Source organism: Pseudorasbora parva, chromosome 2 (genome assembly GCF_024679245.1).
Source record: "Pseudorasbora parva isolate DD20220531a chromosome 2, ASM2467924v1, whole genome shotgun sequence".
In the NCBI taxonomy this organism is placed as follows: Eukaryota; Metazoa; Chordata; class Actinopteri; order Cypriniformes; family Gobionidae; genus Pseudorasbora; species Pseudorasbora parva.
This window is the reverse complement of record NC_090173.1, coordinates 52,045,776-52,061,523: the sequence shown is the minus strand read 5'-3', so window position 1 is coordinate 52,061,523 and position 15,748 is coordinate 52,045,776. Positions and strand designations below refer to the sequence as shown.

The 15,748-nt window shown below is 38.7% G+C and overlaps 1 protein-coding gene across 1 annotated transcript; it reads left to right on the top strand.

Annotated features, from left to right (window-relative positions):
• The first annotated feature begins 214 nt into the window (after window positions 1-214).
• notum1a (notum, palmitoleoyl-protein carboxylesterase a) lies at window positions 215-15,340 on the top strand. The gene is made up of 11 exons (XM_067424158.1): window positions 215-736; window positions 6,626-6,678; window positions 6,775-6,870; window positions 7,592-7,652; window positions 7,788-7,846; window positions 10,199-10,301; window positions 10,382-10,573; window positions 12,194-12,291; window positions 12,398-12,545; window positions 12,625-12,672; window positions 14,312-15,340. The coding sequence occupies exons 1-11, from the start codon at window positions 390-392 to the stop codon at window positions 14,616-14,618; spliced, it is 1,512 nt and encodes a 503-aa protein (XP_067280259.1). The 5' UTR covers window positions 215-389; the 3' UTR covers window positions 14,619-15,340.
• The last annotated feature ends 408 nt before the right edge of the window (window positions 15,341-15,748 follow it).

Genomic DNA, 15,748 nt, shown 5'->3' with positions numbered 1-15,748 from the left:
CATCAAGAAAAATATCGCGGATCAAAAAGACCAGACTATGGGCATTTATTTTTTTCCCCTTCAATAAATGAAAAGGACAGAAGTGAGTGCGACTGGATCACGCCCCGTTGCACTGCCCTCCACGGCGATTGGTTCGTGGGAAAGAGAGCAGGGTTAAAACCCCGAGCGGTTAAACATACAGGTATTGAACAGAAGAGCACACCACAGCCCGTAGAGGAGTTTCCATCTCAGTCGAGGACAATATAAACTCAGCGGACTTCCAAGTGTTTTGCACTGAGAAACTCACCTGTCCAACGGGCCCTGGCTTTGTGTAACTGTGCGCTTTTGAATGTTTGTGTAGCTGCTCGTGCAGGTATTCGGCATCACCTCAGGATTTCGAGGAACGCGTGATGAAGTGCAGGCGGCCGCAGAGGAGCATACGGGTGATGAGTGTCATTCATTGGGCTGTGATGCTGGGGTTGATTCAGTCCGGCGCGCTCGGTGCGCGGAGATTACGCGGAGGACGCAACCCGCAGCCGAGGCGCGCGCTGCCCTCCGAGCATTCCCGCGCCGAGACCACCGAGAGCTTCTCGCTGGATTTCACAGCCGTGGAAGAAAACATGGACAACTTCATGACTCAGGTGAAGAACCTCGCGCAGTCTCTCTACCCGTGTTCGGCACAGAAGCTCGACTACGACATGAAGCTGCATTTCCTGGAGAATACATCAGTCACCTGTAACGACGGGACCCCAGCAGGGTAAGACAAAACGCCGGTTACAGACACAAACTTTAGGTAACCCAGTGGGCTGCTTACATTAGACAGTGGTTGGGCATCAACAGGCGCGTGCAGACTCCCTATTCTCGACCGTCGTTAGCCTACAGTAATTATATTTCATTTAAACTGTTAGAAAGATTGTATCTGTATTGTCATGTGTAGTTCCAGGAATAACATCCATGGAATATTACCATTGACTAGTGGAAAAAAGTAAACATGTTCTTTACACTATGAAAAAAAGGTTATTTTGAACCTGTTTGCTAAAATGTTCTCTGAGGAACCAAATTAGTCTATGGCATCGCTACAAAAACACCCTTTTGGGGCAGTTTTTGTTTCCCTATCATGTTACAATTTATCCTATCATGTTACAATTTATGTCATTGCTTCCTGTTTTTAGTTACACTACATTGGTTTATGCCTCCAAATAAAGAGATGTTCATGTTAATGGTGTATATGATATATTAATAATTTGGTATGATGGTGTGTTCTCCAGCACAATCTCCTAATGGGTTTTGACACATCCATTTATCTGGAGAAAGACAGTGACCAGACAGATTCATGCTGGAAAAATCAGGGTTTAAAGCATTAATATTGACACTAACCCAAATTTAAGGTGTTGTCAGACTAAAATGTTCTTTGGGGAACCAAATTCTTCTATGGCATCGCTATAAAACACCCTTTTTGGACATTTTTTTTCTATCCCAACCCTGTTACAATCATTTGATCTTAGTTTAGTTTATGACTTTTGGTTTATGGCTGCAAATAAAATAAAGTTGTTCATGTTAATGGTTAGTGACATAAATCATTTGGTATGAGAGCATGTTCTCCAATCTCCTAATGGGTTTTGACACATCCATTTATCTGGAGAAAGACAGTGACCTGACAGTTTCATGTTGGACAAATCAGGGTTTAAAGCCATGATATAAATACAAGTCCAATAATACACATGTAAGGCGTTGTCAGAGCAAGGTGAGCATGCCAGGATCCGGTTTAGAAGACTATAGCGAGAGAATCACCTGAAATAAATGGTAATACAGTGACAGGTGGGCGGGGCTTCAGTACTGTAGGAGGGAAATGTGTGCTCTAATGTGATCCAGAAGTCAAGTTTGCAGTGTTTACAGTGGCAGTGCTGTACAATATCTGCTTGTGAGAGGATGTGTAGACATGACAAGTACATAAAATGCCTGAGTATTTGTCGCATCCCTGCTCTGGTAAACCAGGGACCTATTGCACAAAACTAGGATAAGGGTTTAAGCCGGGATATCTTGGTGATCTTGTCAACTGTATGCAAAGTTTAGTTCACCATGGCACACTCACACCAAGAACAATAATGATAACGAAAGATAACTGTATATTAGCGGATAAATTGAGCCAGGATCCCTTAGTTGCAATATGCTCCTGGTGAAATTTAATTCAAGACACTGAGGTCAGAACAATGCGAGCTGATTGGCTAAAATGCCCAATTATATAGTTTGCAATTCCAATAGTAGATAATAATGTTTTTTTTTTGTGATATTGAGGCAGTATATTACTTGTGTATAGACACTACAAAATGACAGCTGTGTGTTATAAAAAGATTCTGCCTTCAATTAAGTACAATCAACTTGGAAGTTTAAGTCATATCAACTTAAATTACATTCAGGTGACTTAATGATTCAGTGAATTGAATCTATAGCATATGTTGCCAAAATGTATTGATCACACAGGGCAATTTTTTACAGTGTAGACACCAGACACATACGACACACCTGAGCCTCGACTGTCTTAAAGTTAAATCTTAAGCACTGAAGTTAAACGGTTATAAAATGTAAAAGTTGGGACAGATGTATACAGAAGTAGAAAATGTGCTCTATCTGTGTGTAAGTACTCTTTCATTGCGACGATACTGTGCGTAGGCTGGTGTTGACAGTGCAAAATAATCCATACATAATCAATAGGATACCGCAAACCTTGTAAACTTGCTTATTTATCCTGTACATCTCATGAAGAGAATCTTAATTATGCATAATCTTTTTGGCTCCTGCTACACTGTGAACAAACTCTTACACTATTTTTGAGCACCATCCTTATATAAAACATTGATATGCTTTATAGTCATACAAATCTGCTGCTTTAAGAATCAGAAAATGATCGTGACATTTAAAGACTATTTATTTGAAGCAATTGAGCATATTTCATGAGCATGACAGTTTTGGAGTAAAAGAATATTCACAGGAAATGGATTTTCATATTCGCCTTCAAATTTGTAGTTGACCGTGTTTATGGAACTAACAAAGATCATCTAAAATCTGAAAAGCTGAATATATTGAGTAACAAATAGGAAGTGATTAGAGGTTGCAAAGTTTCCAGAATTTTTGGAAACGTTGCAGAATTTTTGGGAACTTTCTCAGAAACTTTCTCTGAATTTTTGGGAACTTTCTTAAATGTTTGGAAATTTTGCAGATTTTTAAGAAACTTTTAGATTTTTTTTTGTAAACTTGAATTTTTGGAAACTTTCCAGTAAATTTTACAACTTTTGAATACTTTTTGAAAATGTTCATCCTCTTTGCAACCCTAGCAGTAACTGATCATCAGTTTGACTTCTTGCAAAGTCCCAATGTTCCCAGTTTAGAGCTCATGTAATTACTATGACAGCAGGTCTTTTATATTCACTTGCTTTACCATAAGGGAATCCGCGCTGGCGTAAAATCCATGCTGATGCTCTATGATGCGCCAAAGCTGCAACTTTTTTTGGCATCGTCCAGCATTCTCTTGTTAAGAAGTTCCCCTGTGTGTCGTGTGATAGGCTCTTTCACATGGATGGCTCTACAGGTTGTGAAACTCAAAATTGCTCCTAGAGCCAGAGAAAACCTTTTAGAATCAGGCTCATCCTAATTTTCCAGCATTTATAAAACCCTTTTACTGAATGTTGGCGTTAAGTTTATGAGAGCTAGCAGACTTGCAGCCTAAGCTTTATAAGCTGTAATGTGATGTGATGAAACATAAACCGTTACCGTGTAAGTAGTGGTGAGGTGGGTAATGGTGAGAAATTTAGACCATATGCTAAAAATGTGGTCACCAGTGGCATAAATTGGATGCAAATTAAAGCTGTCTTTAATTATGGCAGACTGATGCCCCTCAAAGCAACAAGCGGAGCCACAACTGTAACTTTTCTCACACAAGCAAAAAGAGACTGAAGGTTGAGTTGGAATGAGTTTCCCCAATATCTGAACGCCCTCTTGTGGATACGGTGAACATCACAGACCTCTCCGTAGATCATCCATTGGGAAAAAAAGCTGTTACTTATTGTTGAAATAATATACTTTTTAAAATAGCATTAAGTGTAAACTAAATGTAATGTTTTCAGCACTTAATTGCACATGTATTGCAATTAGGCTAAACATTTGCTGTATTCACTGCAAATAAATGTTTTTATTTAGTATTTTTTACTTGTTTCCAGTCTAAATATCTAAAAATTCAATTCAATCAAGATGCATTTACTAGATAAGTCAAATTACATAAGAGATTTTTTTTCTTCTTGTTTTCTGGAAAGTGAAATGAGTTTTTGCTTAAAACAAGCTAAATTATCTGCCAACGGGGGAAGATAAATAATAGGTTTCTGTTTTAAATCGTGTTCTTATATAAGATTATTTATTAGTAAACTGTGATTTCATATTTCTGTTGAAATATATTTGAACTGTACGGTCAAGCATTAACTATGTGATTTCTATTGCAACTGTATGTCATGTAAAAAAATACATTTGTAATGAAGTTGCAACTTAGGGTAATACTTTATTTTACAGTGTCTTGTTGCATATACTTACCATATTAATAACAGTAAAATCATGCATTATATGCAAATAACCCTATAATATTACTCAGTACTTAAATATATAATTGCACTGTAACAAATTGTAACCCAATTTGGTATAATTAAAATATATTCACTTTAAATATAATATAGACTAAATTTTATTTAAAACCATGTACTTTACATGTTAGGCTACACATCATCATAAGTACTTATTTAAAGCATGACAAAAAATATTAAAACATAGATTTCTAATTAGAAAGGGCACAAACTGTTTAGAAACCGTGTACTCTAACACTTAATTGTTTCAATAATACTGAAATATTTGCAAATACAGATATATATATATATATATATATATATATATATATATATATATATATATATATATTAAAAAAAAGATTTGAACTACAGTACACAAGCACATTCAATTAAAGGGTTACTTCAGCGATTAGCATATGGCTTTGTATCAGTAGAAACCCTGGAGTATATTCAAATGATTGTGCTTTTCCCCCTCATATCCCCCTGAGACAAGAGATTTATGCATTTTATTTCTGGAAAAATTCCTCCTATGATGCAAATTGACGATTTTTGCATCATAGGAGGAATGTTTGCCCAAAGGCTAAAGACTACAGCCAGCAGAGGGAGCCATTTCCGCATGTTTTGAACCCGCGCATGGGGGATGGAGATCACACTCACAGCTCAGCTCAGCTGCAGGCATTCATTTAAACGGAGCTATGCTGAGCAATGTAAGTCTTTTAACTTCTCAAATTAATTTCTATGAAAGTTAAGCTTGTAAAGGCATGAACTGAAACGCACCAGACTGAACTCGTGTTGTGAATGTATGCCGCGAGTGTAGTCGCGATTACCTCAGCTCTCATCACTCGTGCAGTTAGTGCTCAGTGCTGTGAGACTCGCGCGGGGACTCACTCATTATATTGAACACACACGTTCAGTTTTTAATTGTAGTGTCTTCTCTAACTCAGTCACTGTAATCAAGTTGGTGGCGTTGGGAATGGCCTCACAGGGCAGCGAAGCATTCTGGGAATTGTAGTCTTTCATCCTCATGGGACAAAAATACATTTTCTGTCTTTTCTCAGTCTAGAAGACACCAAATTCAAAAATAATTTCACATTTCTACTGCATTGATGACCCAGTTTAAATACAGATTCATCTTCCCAGCGCTGAAGTACCCCTTTAATGACACTTTTTGTGAGACATTTGTGCATTACTTTTTTTAAAGATTAGAAATCATATATTGTTGATGGATTAACTTTGAGAAACATAATTCAGAACAACAGTATTTTCACTTTAATTTAATTGATGGTCACACTTTAGTTTGGGGACCAATTCTCATTATTAACTGTGTGTGTGTGTGCGCGTGTGCGTGTGCGTGTGTGTGTGTGTGTGTGCGTGTGTGTGTGTGTGTGCGTGTGCGTGTGCGTGTGCGTGTGTGCGTGCGTGTGTGCGCTTCAAACTCCCAATTACTACTTTTAAATAGCTTAAGGTAGTTAAGTTTAGATTAGGAGTGTCAGGTGTGCGTAGGAAACCGGCGGAAGACTCAAATGCAGAGGAACGGATTGATTAAATAAACCAAACTTAAACACAACCCACAGGAGGGAAATCAAACATAATATAAACACACATACGCACACCGGAGGTCAGAAACAAGGAGCAGGGAAAGTGAAGACATCGGGACGCGCCACCAACCTGAACAAAAGGCAACGGACCAGCACAGGACAGAAAACACAGGGAGAATTAATAGTAGACAAACAAGGCAGGTACCGAAGAACGACAGGTGGGGCAAATAATCAATAATTGGATGACAAGAGGGGTGGTATCAGACAAGGAAAAGAGTACATGCTCAAAATAACAAAACCACTTGTGCTCAAGACAGGACAGATGCGTGACAAGGAGAGGCAGGATATAGTCATGCAGAATAAATGTGTTTTAACTAGTTCATAAAGAGAATTGGACCCAAAACAAAAGTGTTACAGAATTGATGCATTTAATAATTGATGGCACTGTGTAGCATGTATAATGTGTAAGTGTAGGTTTAATGGCAGTCTTCTTTATTGTAGGTACTACCTGAAGGAGTCCAAAGGAAGCAGGAGATGGTTAATATTTCTGGAGGGTAAGTGCGCTTTAGGCCATCAGAATATCTCCTGTAGACTTCAGCCTGTTGTTTCATGCGGTGATGAACGTGTGTGACGTGTTTGTCTCTGTGCAGGTGGCTGGTACTGCTTCAACAAGGAGAACTGCGACAGCAGATACGAGACCATGAGGAGGCTCATGAGCTCTGCCAAATGGCCACAGACCAAGACAGGTTAGAAAAGACAACAGAAGTTTTATTGCTAATAGAATCAATATTCACACCAAAGACTGTAGATATACAGACGCTGAACGTATTACCATGATTGGGATAAAGTCTAACAAGGGAAAATGGCGGAATAAGTCCCGCCTTCTAAATAAGAGCCAATTGGTAACTGGTAACACGTCATTGCAACTGCGTACACTGTTAAAAAAAAAAAAATCATGTCTCCAACTGAACATTTTCAATTGACTGATCACCTTCCTTTTTTTTAGTTGACCAAATTGAATTTCTTAATTAAATCACATCAATTCACAGAAATTCAATTTGGCCAAATAGATGTGATCAGTCACTGGACAATGTTTAATTGGAGAGATTCATTTTTATTTATATTTTATTTTTTTACAGTGAATGATTTGAGCGTTTAGAGAAACTTTGAGATGCTTGTTGTCAGATTTCATTGTTGATTTCAAATATTAAATATAACTGTAAGCTTGGTGAACAGTTTTGGAGACTTTGTTTCCTCACTCAAAGAGAGGAGCTGCACATGCATGACTGAAGTAGCTGAGGTGTTTCAAAGATGAACGCCGACTGAAATGACTTGCTTTAAAAGGGATTTTTTTCAGGCCAAATTCTTGGCACATTTAACTAGATTTCAAAAGCATTATACAAAGATCATTTTCATGTGTTATTTTGCACTATTTCACAGTTCTATATATCTTTATTTTAACGTCAGGCACAGGAATACTGTCTTCACTTCCAGAGGAAAACCCTCACTGGTGGAATGCCAACATGGTGTGAGTATCCCTCTCTAAGTACCTGTGCAAATACTCTCTTTCTTCACTCTAGATGAAATGGGGTGGTTTACGGTTACGTAACGGTTAAGTTGGCACAGATTTGGACCTGACGTCTTTGTGTTTATCATTTTTCAGGTTCCTCCCATATTGCTCAAGCGACGTATGGAGTGGAGCCACACCAAAAACCGATCAAAGTAAGACTCAAACCACAGTGAGGAAAATAAGTATTTGAACACCCTGCTATTTTGCAAGTTTTCCCACTTAGAAATCTGGGAGAGATCGGAAATTGTCATCGTAGGTGCATGTCCACTGTGAGAAATATAATTTAAAAAAATCCAGAAATTACAATATGATTTTTAAAAACTATTTATTTATATGTTACAGCAGCAAAAATGTTTTATTTTTGTGACCAGATATTTTTGTAAAAGCTCTGTGAAATCAAGGCGTTATCAAGCTACACCATTAAGCTAGTCTGACAAGCCAGACCCACATCAAGATGTTTGGTCTGGAAACTCACCATAGACAGCTCAATCCAAGGGGCGGGATAAACGGTTGTCTTTCAAACTCCCTCTGCACGCGATAGGATAGCGCTACACCAACCGGAGCAACGACGGTGAAGGGGAGCTCGCTGACTGATTAAACATTCGCCGTATCCGGTCGGCTAAACTACAAACACATATTACCGCTCTTTGTTCTTTTCTCAGAGAAAAGCTTAACTCCAAGTCTTCCAGAGTCGCGGTACGAGCTGATTCGAAAGACCGCCGCCGTTCGCCAGTTTCTGTGTTTACTAGAAGCACACAAACGCAACTCGGCCGTCGTCATTATGGCCCCGCCCGCCGACTTTATACACGATGTGATTGGGCCACAGATTTTAAGGAACACAGCTCAGAATGGTATTGAGAGTGCCTAGACGACACTTGCGGGCAAATTAAATTTGCTGCTGCTAGGGTGCGTCTAGATTTCTAGGCTACCATTAAGCGACCTCTAGTGGTGAAAGTACATATTGTGGCTTTAAAAAACCCATTGAATGCACTTGTAACGAACTGCTCTAAGACAGAAGGTTGAAGATCCAAACGCAGTATTTATTAAAGGGTAATCCAAAGTCGTAGTTCATAAAACAGGCAAAAGGTCATACACAGGTAGGCAGTTCAATCAACTTACTGGAAAGTTTCCAAAAATTCAGAGAAAGTTTAAAAAAAAAAATCAAAAAGTTTCTTAAAAATCTGCAAAATTTCCAAACATTTGAGAAAGTTCCCAAAAATTCTGAGGAAGTTTCTGAGAAAGGCAAGAAATCCAAAGTACCAAGAAACATGAAACCATAGAAATGCAGTTGACACTAAACAAGACTTCACAATGGATGACAGAGATAACCAGGCTTATATAGGCAGAGGTAATGAGGTGATGAGACAAAGGTGTAAACATTGAGTGCTAATGAGTCCGGGGAAAAGATTATGGGTAATGTAGTTTGTGATGGAGTGACAGTCCGGGGTGGAGTGCCCTCTGGTGGTGATCACGGGCACTCACACTGCTGAATTGTGACAGCACTGAACTTCTGTCCCTCACAGCCTTGTTTTGACAATTTGACACATTCCTGTCAAATTAAGCATGGCTCTACCCTGACTAGGATCATTCTCAGTTCCTGCTAAATAAATCCAGTTTTACACAAACATGTAGACTTTTTGCCAGCTCGGGTGTTCTTTAAAAAAGGGACATGGACATGTGAAATACTTGGGCAGTCAGAAATTCATGGATAATATATAATATTATATATAATATATATAATTTATGATAATAAAATTGTAATGAAAAATTATGTACTAAGAATAATAGGAATGCTAAATATAAGTTTTGCTCAATTTTCTGTATATTGTAAAAATTGTTCTCAAATTGTAGTAATAACTTAAATAATCAGCTTAAAATAAATATGAACTCCATAAATGTGAAATAAATTTAATTTAATTTTTCACTAGTGGTCCCAGACCCGAACAATACACATTATCCTTCAAAAGTTTTTGAGTCTCTTCTGCTTAACAAGGCTACATTTATTTGATCAAACAAATAGTTAAATATTGTGAAATATTATTACAAACAAATTAAAATAACTATTTTCTAGTTAAATGTCTAGTAAAATGTAATTTATTCCTGTGATGTCCATGCTGAATTTTAGCATCATTACTCCAGTCTCCAGTGTCACATGATCCTTAAGAAATCATTCATGATCAAGAAACATTTATTATCATAGTTGAAAATGGCTTCATATCTTGTTGGGATCCAGGATTCTTTGAATAAAAAAGCTCAAAAGAACAGCATGTATTCTAAAAATATAACTCTTGTAACATTATAAATGCCTTTACTGTCACTTGACCATTTTAATGCATATTTGCTAAATAAATGTATTAATATCTTAATTGTTTAATGATTGTTATATCAAAGTGCCAATATATTACCACTTTATACCATGACTGTACTCTATTACAGGTTTTTTTTTAGCTGTTATAAGCTAATAAGCACTAGCCGTTCATTAATTGGTTGTTCATTGTGTCCAGATGACTATGCATTCATGGGTTCCCTGATCATAAAGGAAGTGGTGAAGGATCTGCTGACCAAAGGTCTGGACAATGCCAAGATACTGCTGTTGGCTGGAAGCAGGTGAGTCCCTATTCCTGACCATAGCTTCGACTCCTGACTTCCTGACTGATATTGACTGAATGTGTGCGTCTGGTGCACAGCGCGGGCGGAACCGGGGTGTTGCTGAACGTGGACTCAGTGTCTGAGTTCCTGGAGGAGTTGGGCCACACAAACATCCAGGTCAGGGGTCTGGCGGATTCTGGCTGGTTCCTGGACAACAAACAGTACCGCTGCACTGACTGCGTGGACACCTTCAACTGTGCGCCCACAGAGGTCATCAAGAGATCAATCAAGTAAGGATGTTACGTTTGTCATTAAAGGCGGGGTGGGCAAATTCGGAGAGGATATAGCAAGCTAGTTTTGAAATGAGTCCAAAGCCATGCCTCCTTCAAAACTGATGAGTCTGCAAAGTGTTGCGAGAGACGACGTTAAATTACCTCATGCTTCAAAGCACATAACATTACAATAAAAATGGACATACACTGCTTAAAACAAGCAACATTATCTGCCAGTGGGGTGAGCAAAATAATCTGATTGTTTCTGACTATATTTTTTTCCCCATTGGCAGATAACTGAGCTTGTTTTGAGCAAAAACTCACTTTGTTTAGATTTTTCTCAGTTTAATACAACATTTTGTTGTTAATTGCAACCAATGTTATTGTGTACAAGTCAAGTCACCTTTATTTATATGGCGATTTTTACAATGCAGATTGTTTCAAAGCAGCGTCAGTGTTAACAGGAAGATAATGCAACAGAATTTAATAGAAAGTAATAGATTAATATTTAGTGTTCCCAACTGAGCAACAAAGGGGACGGTGGCAAGGAAACAAAACTCCATCAGGAGACAGAATGGAGAAAAAAACCTTGGGAGAAACCAGGCTCAGTCAGGGTGCCAGTTCTTCATTGGCCTATTAACAAACAGTTTATGATTATAATTCTGGCAACATTACAAACCAGAAGTCATATTAGATCAGAACATTCAGAGTAATTGTCCAGTTCAATCCAGTTGAAGATCAGAGTCATCACGCAGGAGACGGGTTTGTTGATGTTGATGAGGCCGTCACAGGGTGGGTCTGGTTGACACACTCTCTGCAGACACTTCAGGGCAGCTTTTGTGTTTCTGGGTGCAGGTCCACAATCTGACATGGATACGGCCCAAATCCGACTGACTGCAGTAAACCTCTGGATAAACAGAGACTACTAAGAGGCCACTCTTTTGAGTTTTGAGACCGCAATAGACGTGATGGAGTATAATGTGTTAAGAGCTCACTTAAGTACTGGGGAGCTAAACCATTTAGTGCTTTGTAAGTAATAAGCAAGATTTTAAAATGTATGCGATGTTTAATAGGGAGCCAGTGCAGTGTTGACAGAACTGGACTAATATGATCATACTTCCTGGTTCTAGTAAGAACTTGAGCTGCTGCGTTTTGAACCAGCTGGAGTTTGTTTATTAAGCGAGCAGGGCAACCACCCAGTAGAGTATTACAATAATCTAGCCTTGAGCTCACGAACGCATGTACTAACTGTTCAGCATTTTGCATTGAAAGCATGTGCCGTAATTTAGATATATTTTTAAGATGATAGAATGCGGTTTTACAGATGCTAGAAACGTGGCTTTCAAATGAGAGATTGGTATCAAAGAGCACACCCTGGTTCCTCACTGACGACGAGGGCTTGACAGAGCAGTCATCAAGTGTTAGACAGTATTCTAGGTTACTACATGTGGAACTTTTCTGTCCAATAATTAAAAATTCAGTTCAATTCAGAGTAAAAAGAAAAGAAAAAAAACATACAAATTAACAGCCGTTCATTCAAATGTTCCTGAACTGAATACTCATCTTGTTGGAAGTTTTTCACTCATGTGACTTACACTGTGATTTAGACATTTGGGAAAATAAACCTCTTGTCGACAGATACTGGGGCAGCGTTGTACCCGAACGATGCCGACAGGCTTATGAAGGAAAAGAATGGAACTGCTTCTTTGGATATAAAGTTTATCCCACCATTAAACGTGAGTCCCGGCCTCATCCACTACTGCTTTACAGACACTACTGAGTTTGGTTGCTTTTTTTAACCCGGTGTGATGTTTTTTTTTTTGTTTTGTTTTTTTATCACAGGCCCTGTGTTTATAGTGCAGTGGCTGTTTGATGAAGCCCAGCTAACAGTGGACAACATTCATCTGACGGGTCAGCCCGTTCAAGAGGGCCAGTGGCGTTATATCCAGAATCTGGGGACGGAGCTGAGGAACACACTGAAGGACGTCCCGTAAGTACGACTGGCCCTTCAGAGACTCGTTGTGTGAATGCTCATTCGGTTTTTCTGATGATCTGCTTTTCACCTGCAGTGCCATGTTTGCTCCCGCTTGCCTGTCGCATGAATTCATAACAAGAAAGTAAGTGATCTCTTCAGTTTTGTGCATCTCTATTTGTTGATCAAATGTGCTGTCAGTTCAGTAGTAGATTTGTACCACTTTTCTACTTATGTAAATAAAGTTATAAATAAAGTGCAGTTAATAAACTTGACATTCTACAGTGATCAGGATAAAAACATTTATTCACAACTGGCAGTTATTCTCTATATCAGCGTCTCCCGGGAACGAACACGTCACAATATTCCTCATATAAATAATTCCCACCCAATGCATATGCAAAAAGGGGAGGAATAAGTGTGTTAGTTGGCATAATGTCAAAGAGATGCTCTTATTTCCACTCTGACTCTAAACCCCTTTTTTCGACCTTCCTAATGTGGACAAACTGAGAAACAGTGGTAAAAATGATTTGTAACACTAATCCTCAGCAGTATGACCACAACTTTTTGTTTTTTTTTTCTTACCAGTTTTCTATACAGCAAAAAATGCTTTTCTTTATTAGCATGTTTGTCTATTTGAGTCTAAAAATGTGTTAAATCAAGATGCATGTACTAGACAAGCAAAATCACAAGATATTAGTTTTTCCTTAAATTATCTGTCAATGGGGTAAGAAAAAATGTATCTTAATTCAAATGGAAACCAGATTATTTTTCTGGGACTGGCTGACCAATCAGAACAGACTGGACACGTGAAAACCGGTGCTGCAAAAATGTTAATTATAAGAATTATTATTTTTTTAATTATAAAGAATTAGTGTTTTGAACATTGAACTATGTAAACATACAGCATTCTAGCAAGCCCACAAAAAAAAAAAAAAAAAAACTTGTAAATGAGCAAACAGGATCTTTTAAAATGTAGGCAGGGCTTGACATTAACACCTGCCAAGTGACCATTTGCAGGTGGATGTCAGCAGTGGGGTGTAACGGTCAGTCCCACTAGCCACTTTAACAGGTTGAATATTGTTGTAGTCTTTTTACAAGGCATCAATTATAATCCCAATGCGCATTATAACCAATCACATTCTGTTGATCTTATAAATGCAGTGTCTAATAATCAGAGGTGTTCAGATTAGTCCTTGCTGCGTTTTTGTTCAGTGCACTCTCACTCACTGAAATCTGCACTCTTACCATAGAGCAGAGATGTAGAGATTCAGTCATCATACAGAGATTTGACTTTCGATATTCACAAATTTAGAGGCCGTCTCTCTAAAGTTACATGCAACATTGGTATACATGCTTCTAACTTCAGTAGCATTTGAAGAGAATGACTTGGTCATAATACTAACTGTAAAGGGTTCATCAGACGAGTAACTGTTATTGTTTCTCTGATATGGTTCTGTGTAAAGCTTCTTAATCTAACCAGATATTTGATGACCTGTCATGTTATATATTTTATGTAGACTTAATTTGGGTGTGTACAGTGGTCATTTACACCAAACAAATTTCCCAACAATTTTGGCCAGTGAAAATTGAGTGGCTAGTAACTTTGGAAACCCACTAGCCACAATGGCTGGTGAGCAAAAAAGTTAATGTCAAGCTCTAATTGTAGGTAAAAAGTAGGATGGAAATTTATCAAATCATATTTGAAAGTGCTATTTTCCCCCCATGACGCCTTTGCATTAGTGAAATCACTGAGTAGCTCTACCCTCTTGTGTTTGTTGTAGTTACTGGACTGACGTTCAAGTCAAGGGAACGTCTTTACCAAGAGCGCTCCACTGCTGGGATCGCAGTCTACAGGACAACGGCAGAAATAATAAATCCCCTCCCAAAGGCTGTCCCGTGCATTTAATCGACAGCTGCCCATGGCCTCACTGCAACCCGACGTGCCCAACGATCCGAGATCAGTCGACGGGACAGGAGATGAACGTTATCCAGTTCCTCATGCACATGGGCTTTGACGTGCAGAAGATGGCCCAACAGCAGGGCATGGACCCAAGTAAGCTCCTGGGCATGCTCAGCAGTGGCAGCTAAATGCCGTGGAAGGGCTCGCTCCTTCCCATCAGTCCATTTGATACCTCCGACCCCTTTACCCACCTCAGCTTTGACCTCAGGCTGAGCCCTGCCTTTAGTCGGGGCTCTGTGCCAACTCTCTACGGGCTTCCATCTCCAGATCCCCTCATTAATGACCGGTTTAAGAGTCCAGATGGCATTCATTTTGCTCCAGCATGCAGATTATCCTCACTGAGCAGTTTGGAGATGGTGGAGATGCCCAACACAGTGATTTGGAATGGAGCCCTTGTCACATCCACCTCAGTTAAACCATGGGCTGCTGACTGTTCAAACGTTCCCAACTCAACACAGTACCAGTGAAAGTACTGATGAAAACCATGCAAACCGGGACAAGGTTCATCCGTATCTCTGCTCTTAATTTATCTTTTGGTTCTAAAAGTATCACGAATGTAATCCAGTTTTACGGATCTTCAGCATCGTTGTTTGCTTTGTGTGTTTTTTTTTTCCATCTTATTTTATTTCACCAATATATTTAGCCACAGTTTATTAGAGTTTTATATGTCCATTCAGAGTGAGAGAAAGACAGAACGGATATTATCAATTTATAGAGTTTATAATCTGTAACACAGATTATAGAGTTTGAAGTACATGTAAAATATATATGGATCTACTCAAGACTATAAAGAATCGTATAAACAGGAACTTTTGACAGACACGCGCGTGTGTGGAAAGCACTGGATCACCTAGTCGTCCCAAAATGAATAATAATTCTGTTATTTTTTCCATGCCATTCTAAACATGGATTATTTCTTCTTTAGTAGATCAGAATTGGAGAACTTTCAAAGAATGTTCAAGCGTCGTTCAAGTGTATGGTCATTTATACTGCCAAAAGCCGAAAAGGATAAAAACACAAAAGTCACACACTATATTCCAAGTCTTCTGAAACCATTTAACAGTTAAGACCCATGACACCAAGAGCAATAACTATAGCCCGAAATAACCCGAAAGAAATTTGTTCCGGCTGGATTTCGTCTTCTGCATATAAACTTAACGAAGCCTGAACCTCGCAGTCTGTCCGTCATCGTATTTTTTCATTTTCCATTGTTGATTTGAATAGCAGACAACTCTTATTGCATGCACCCCAACAGACT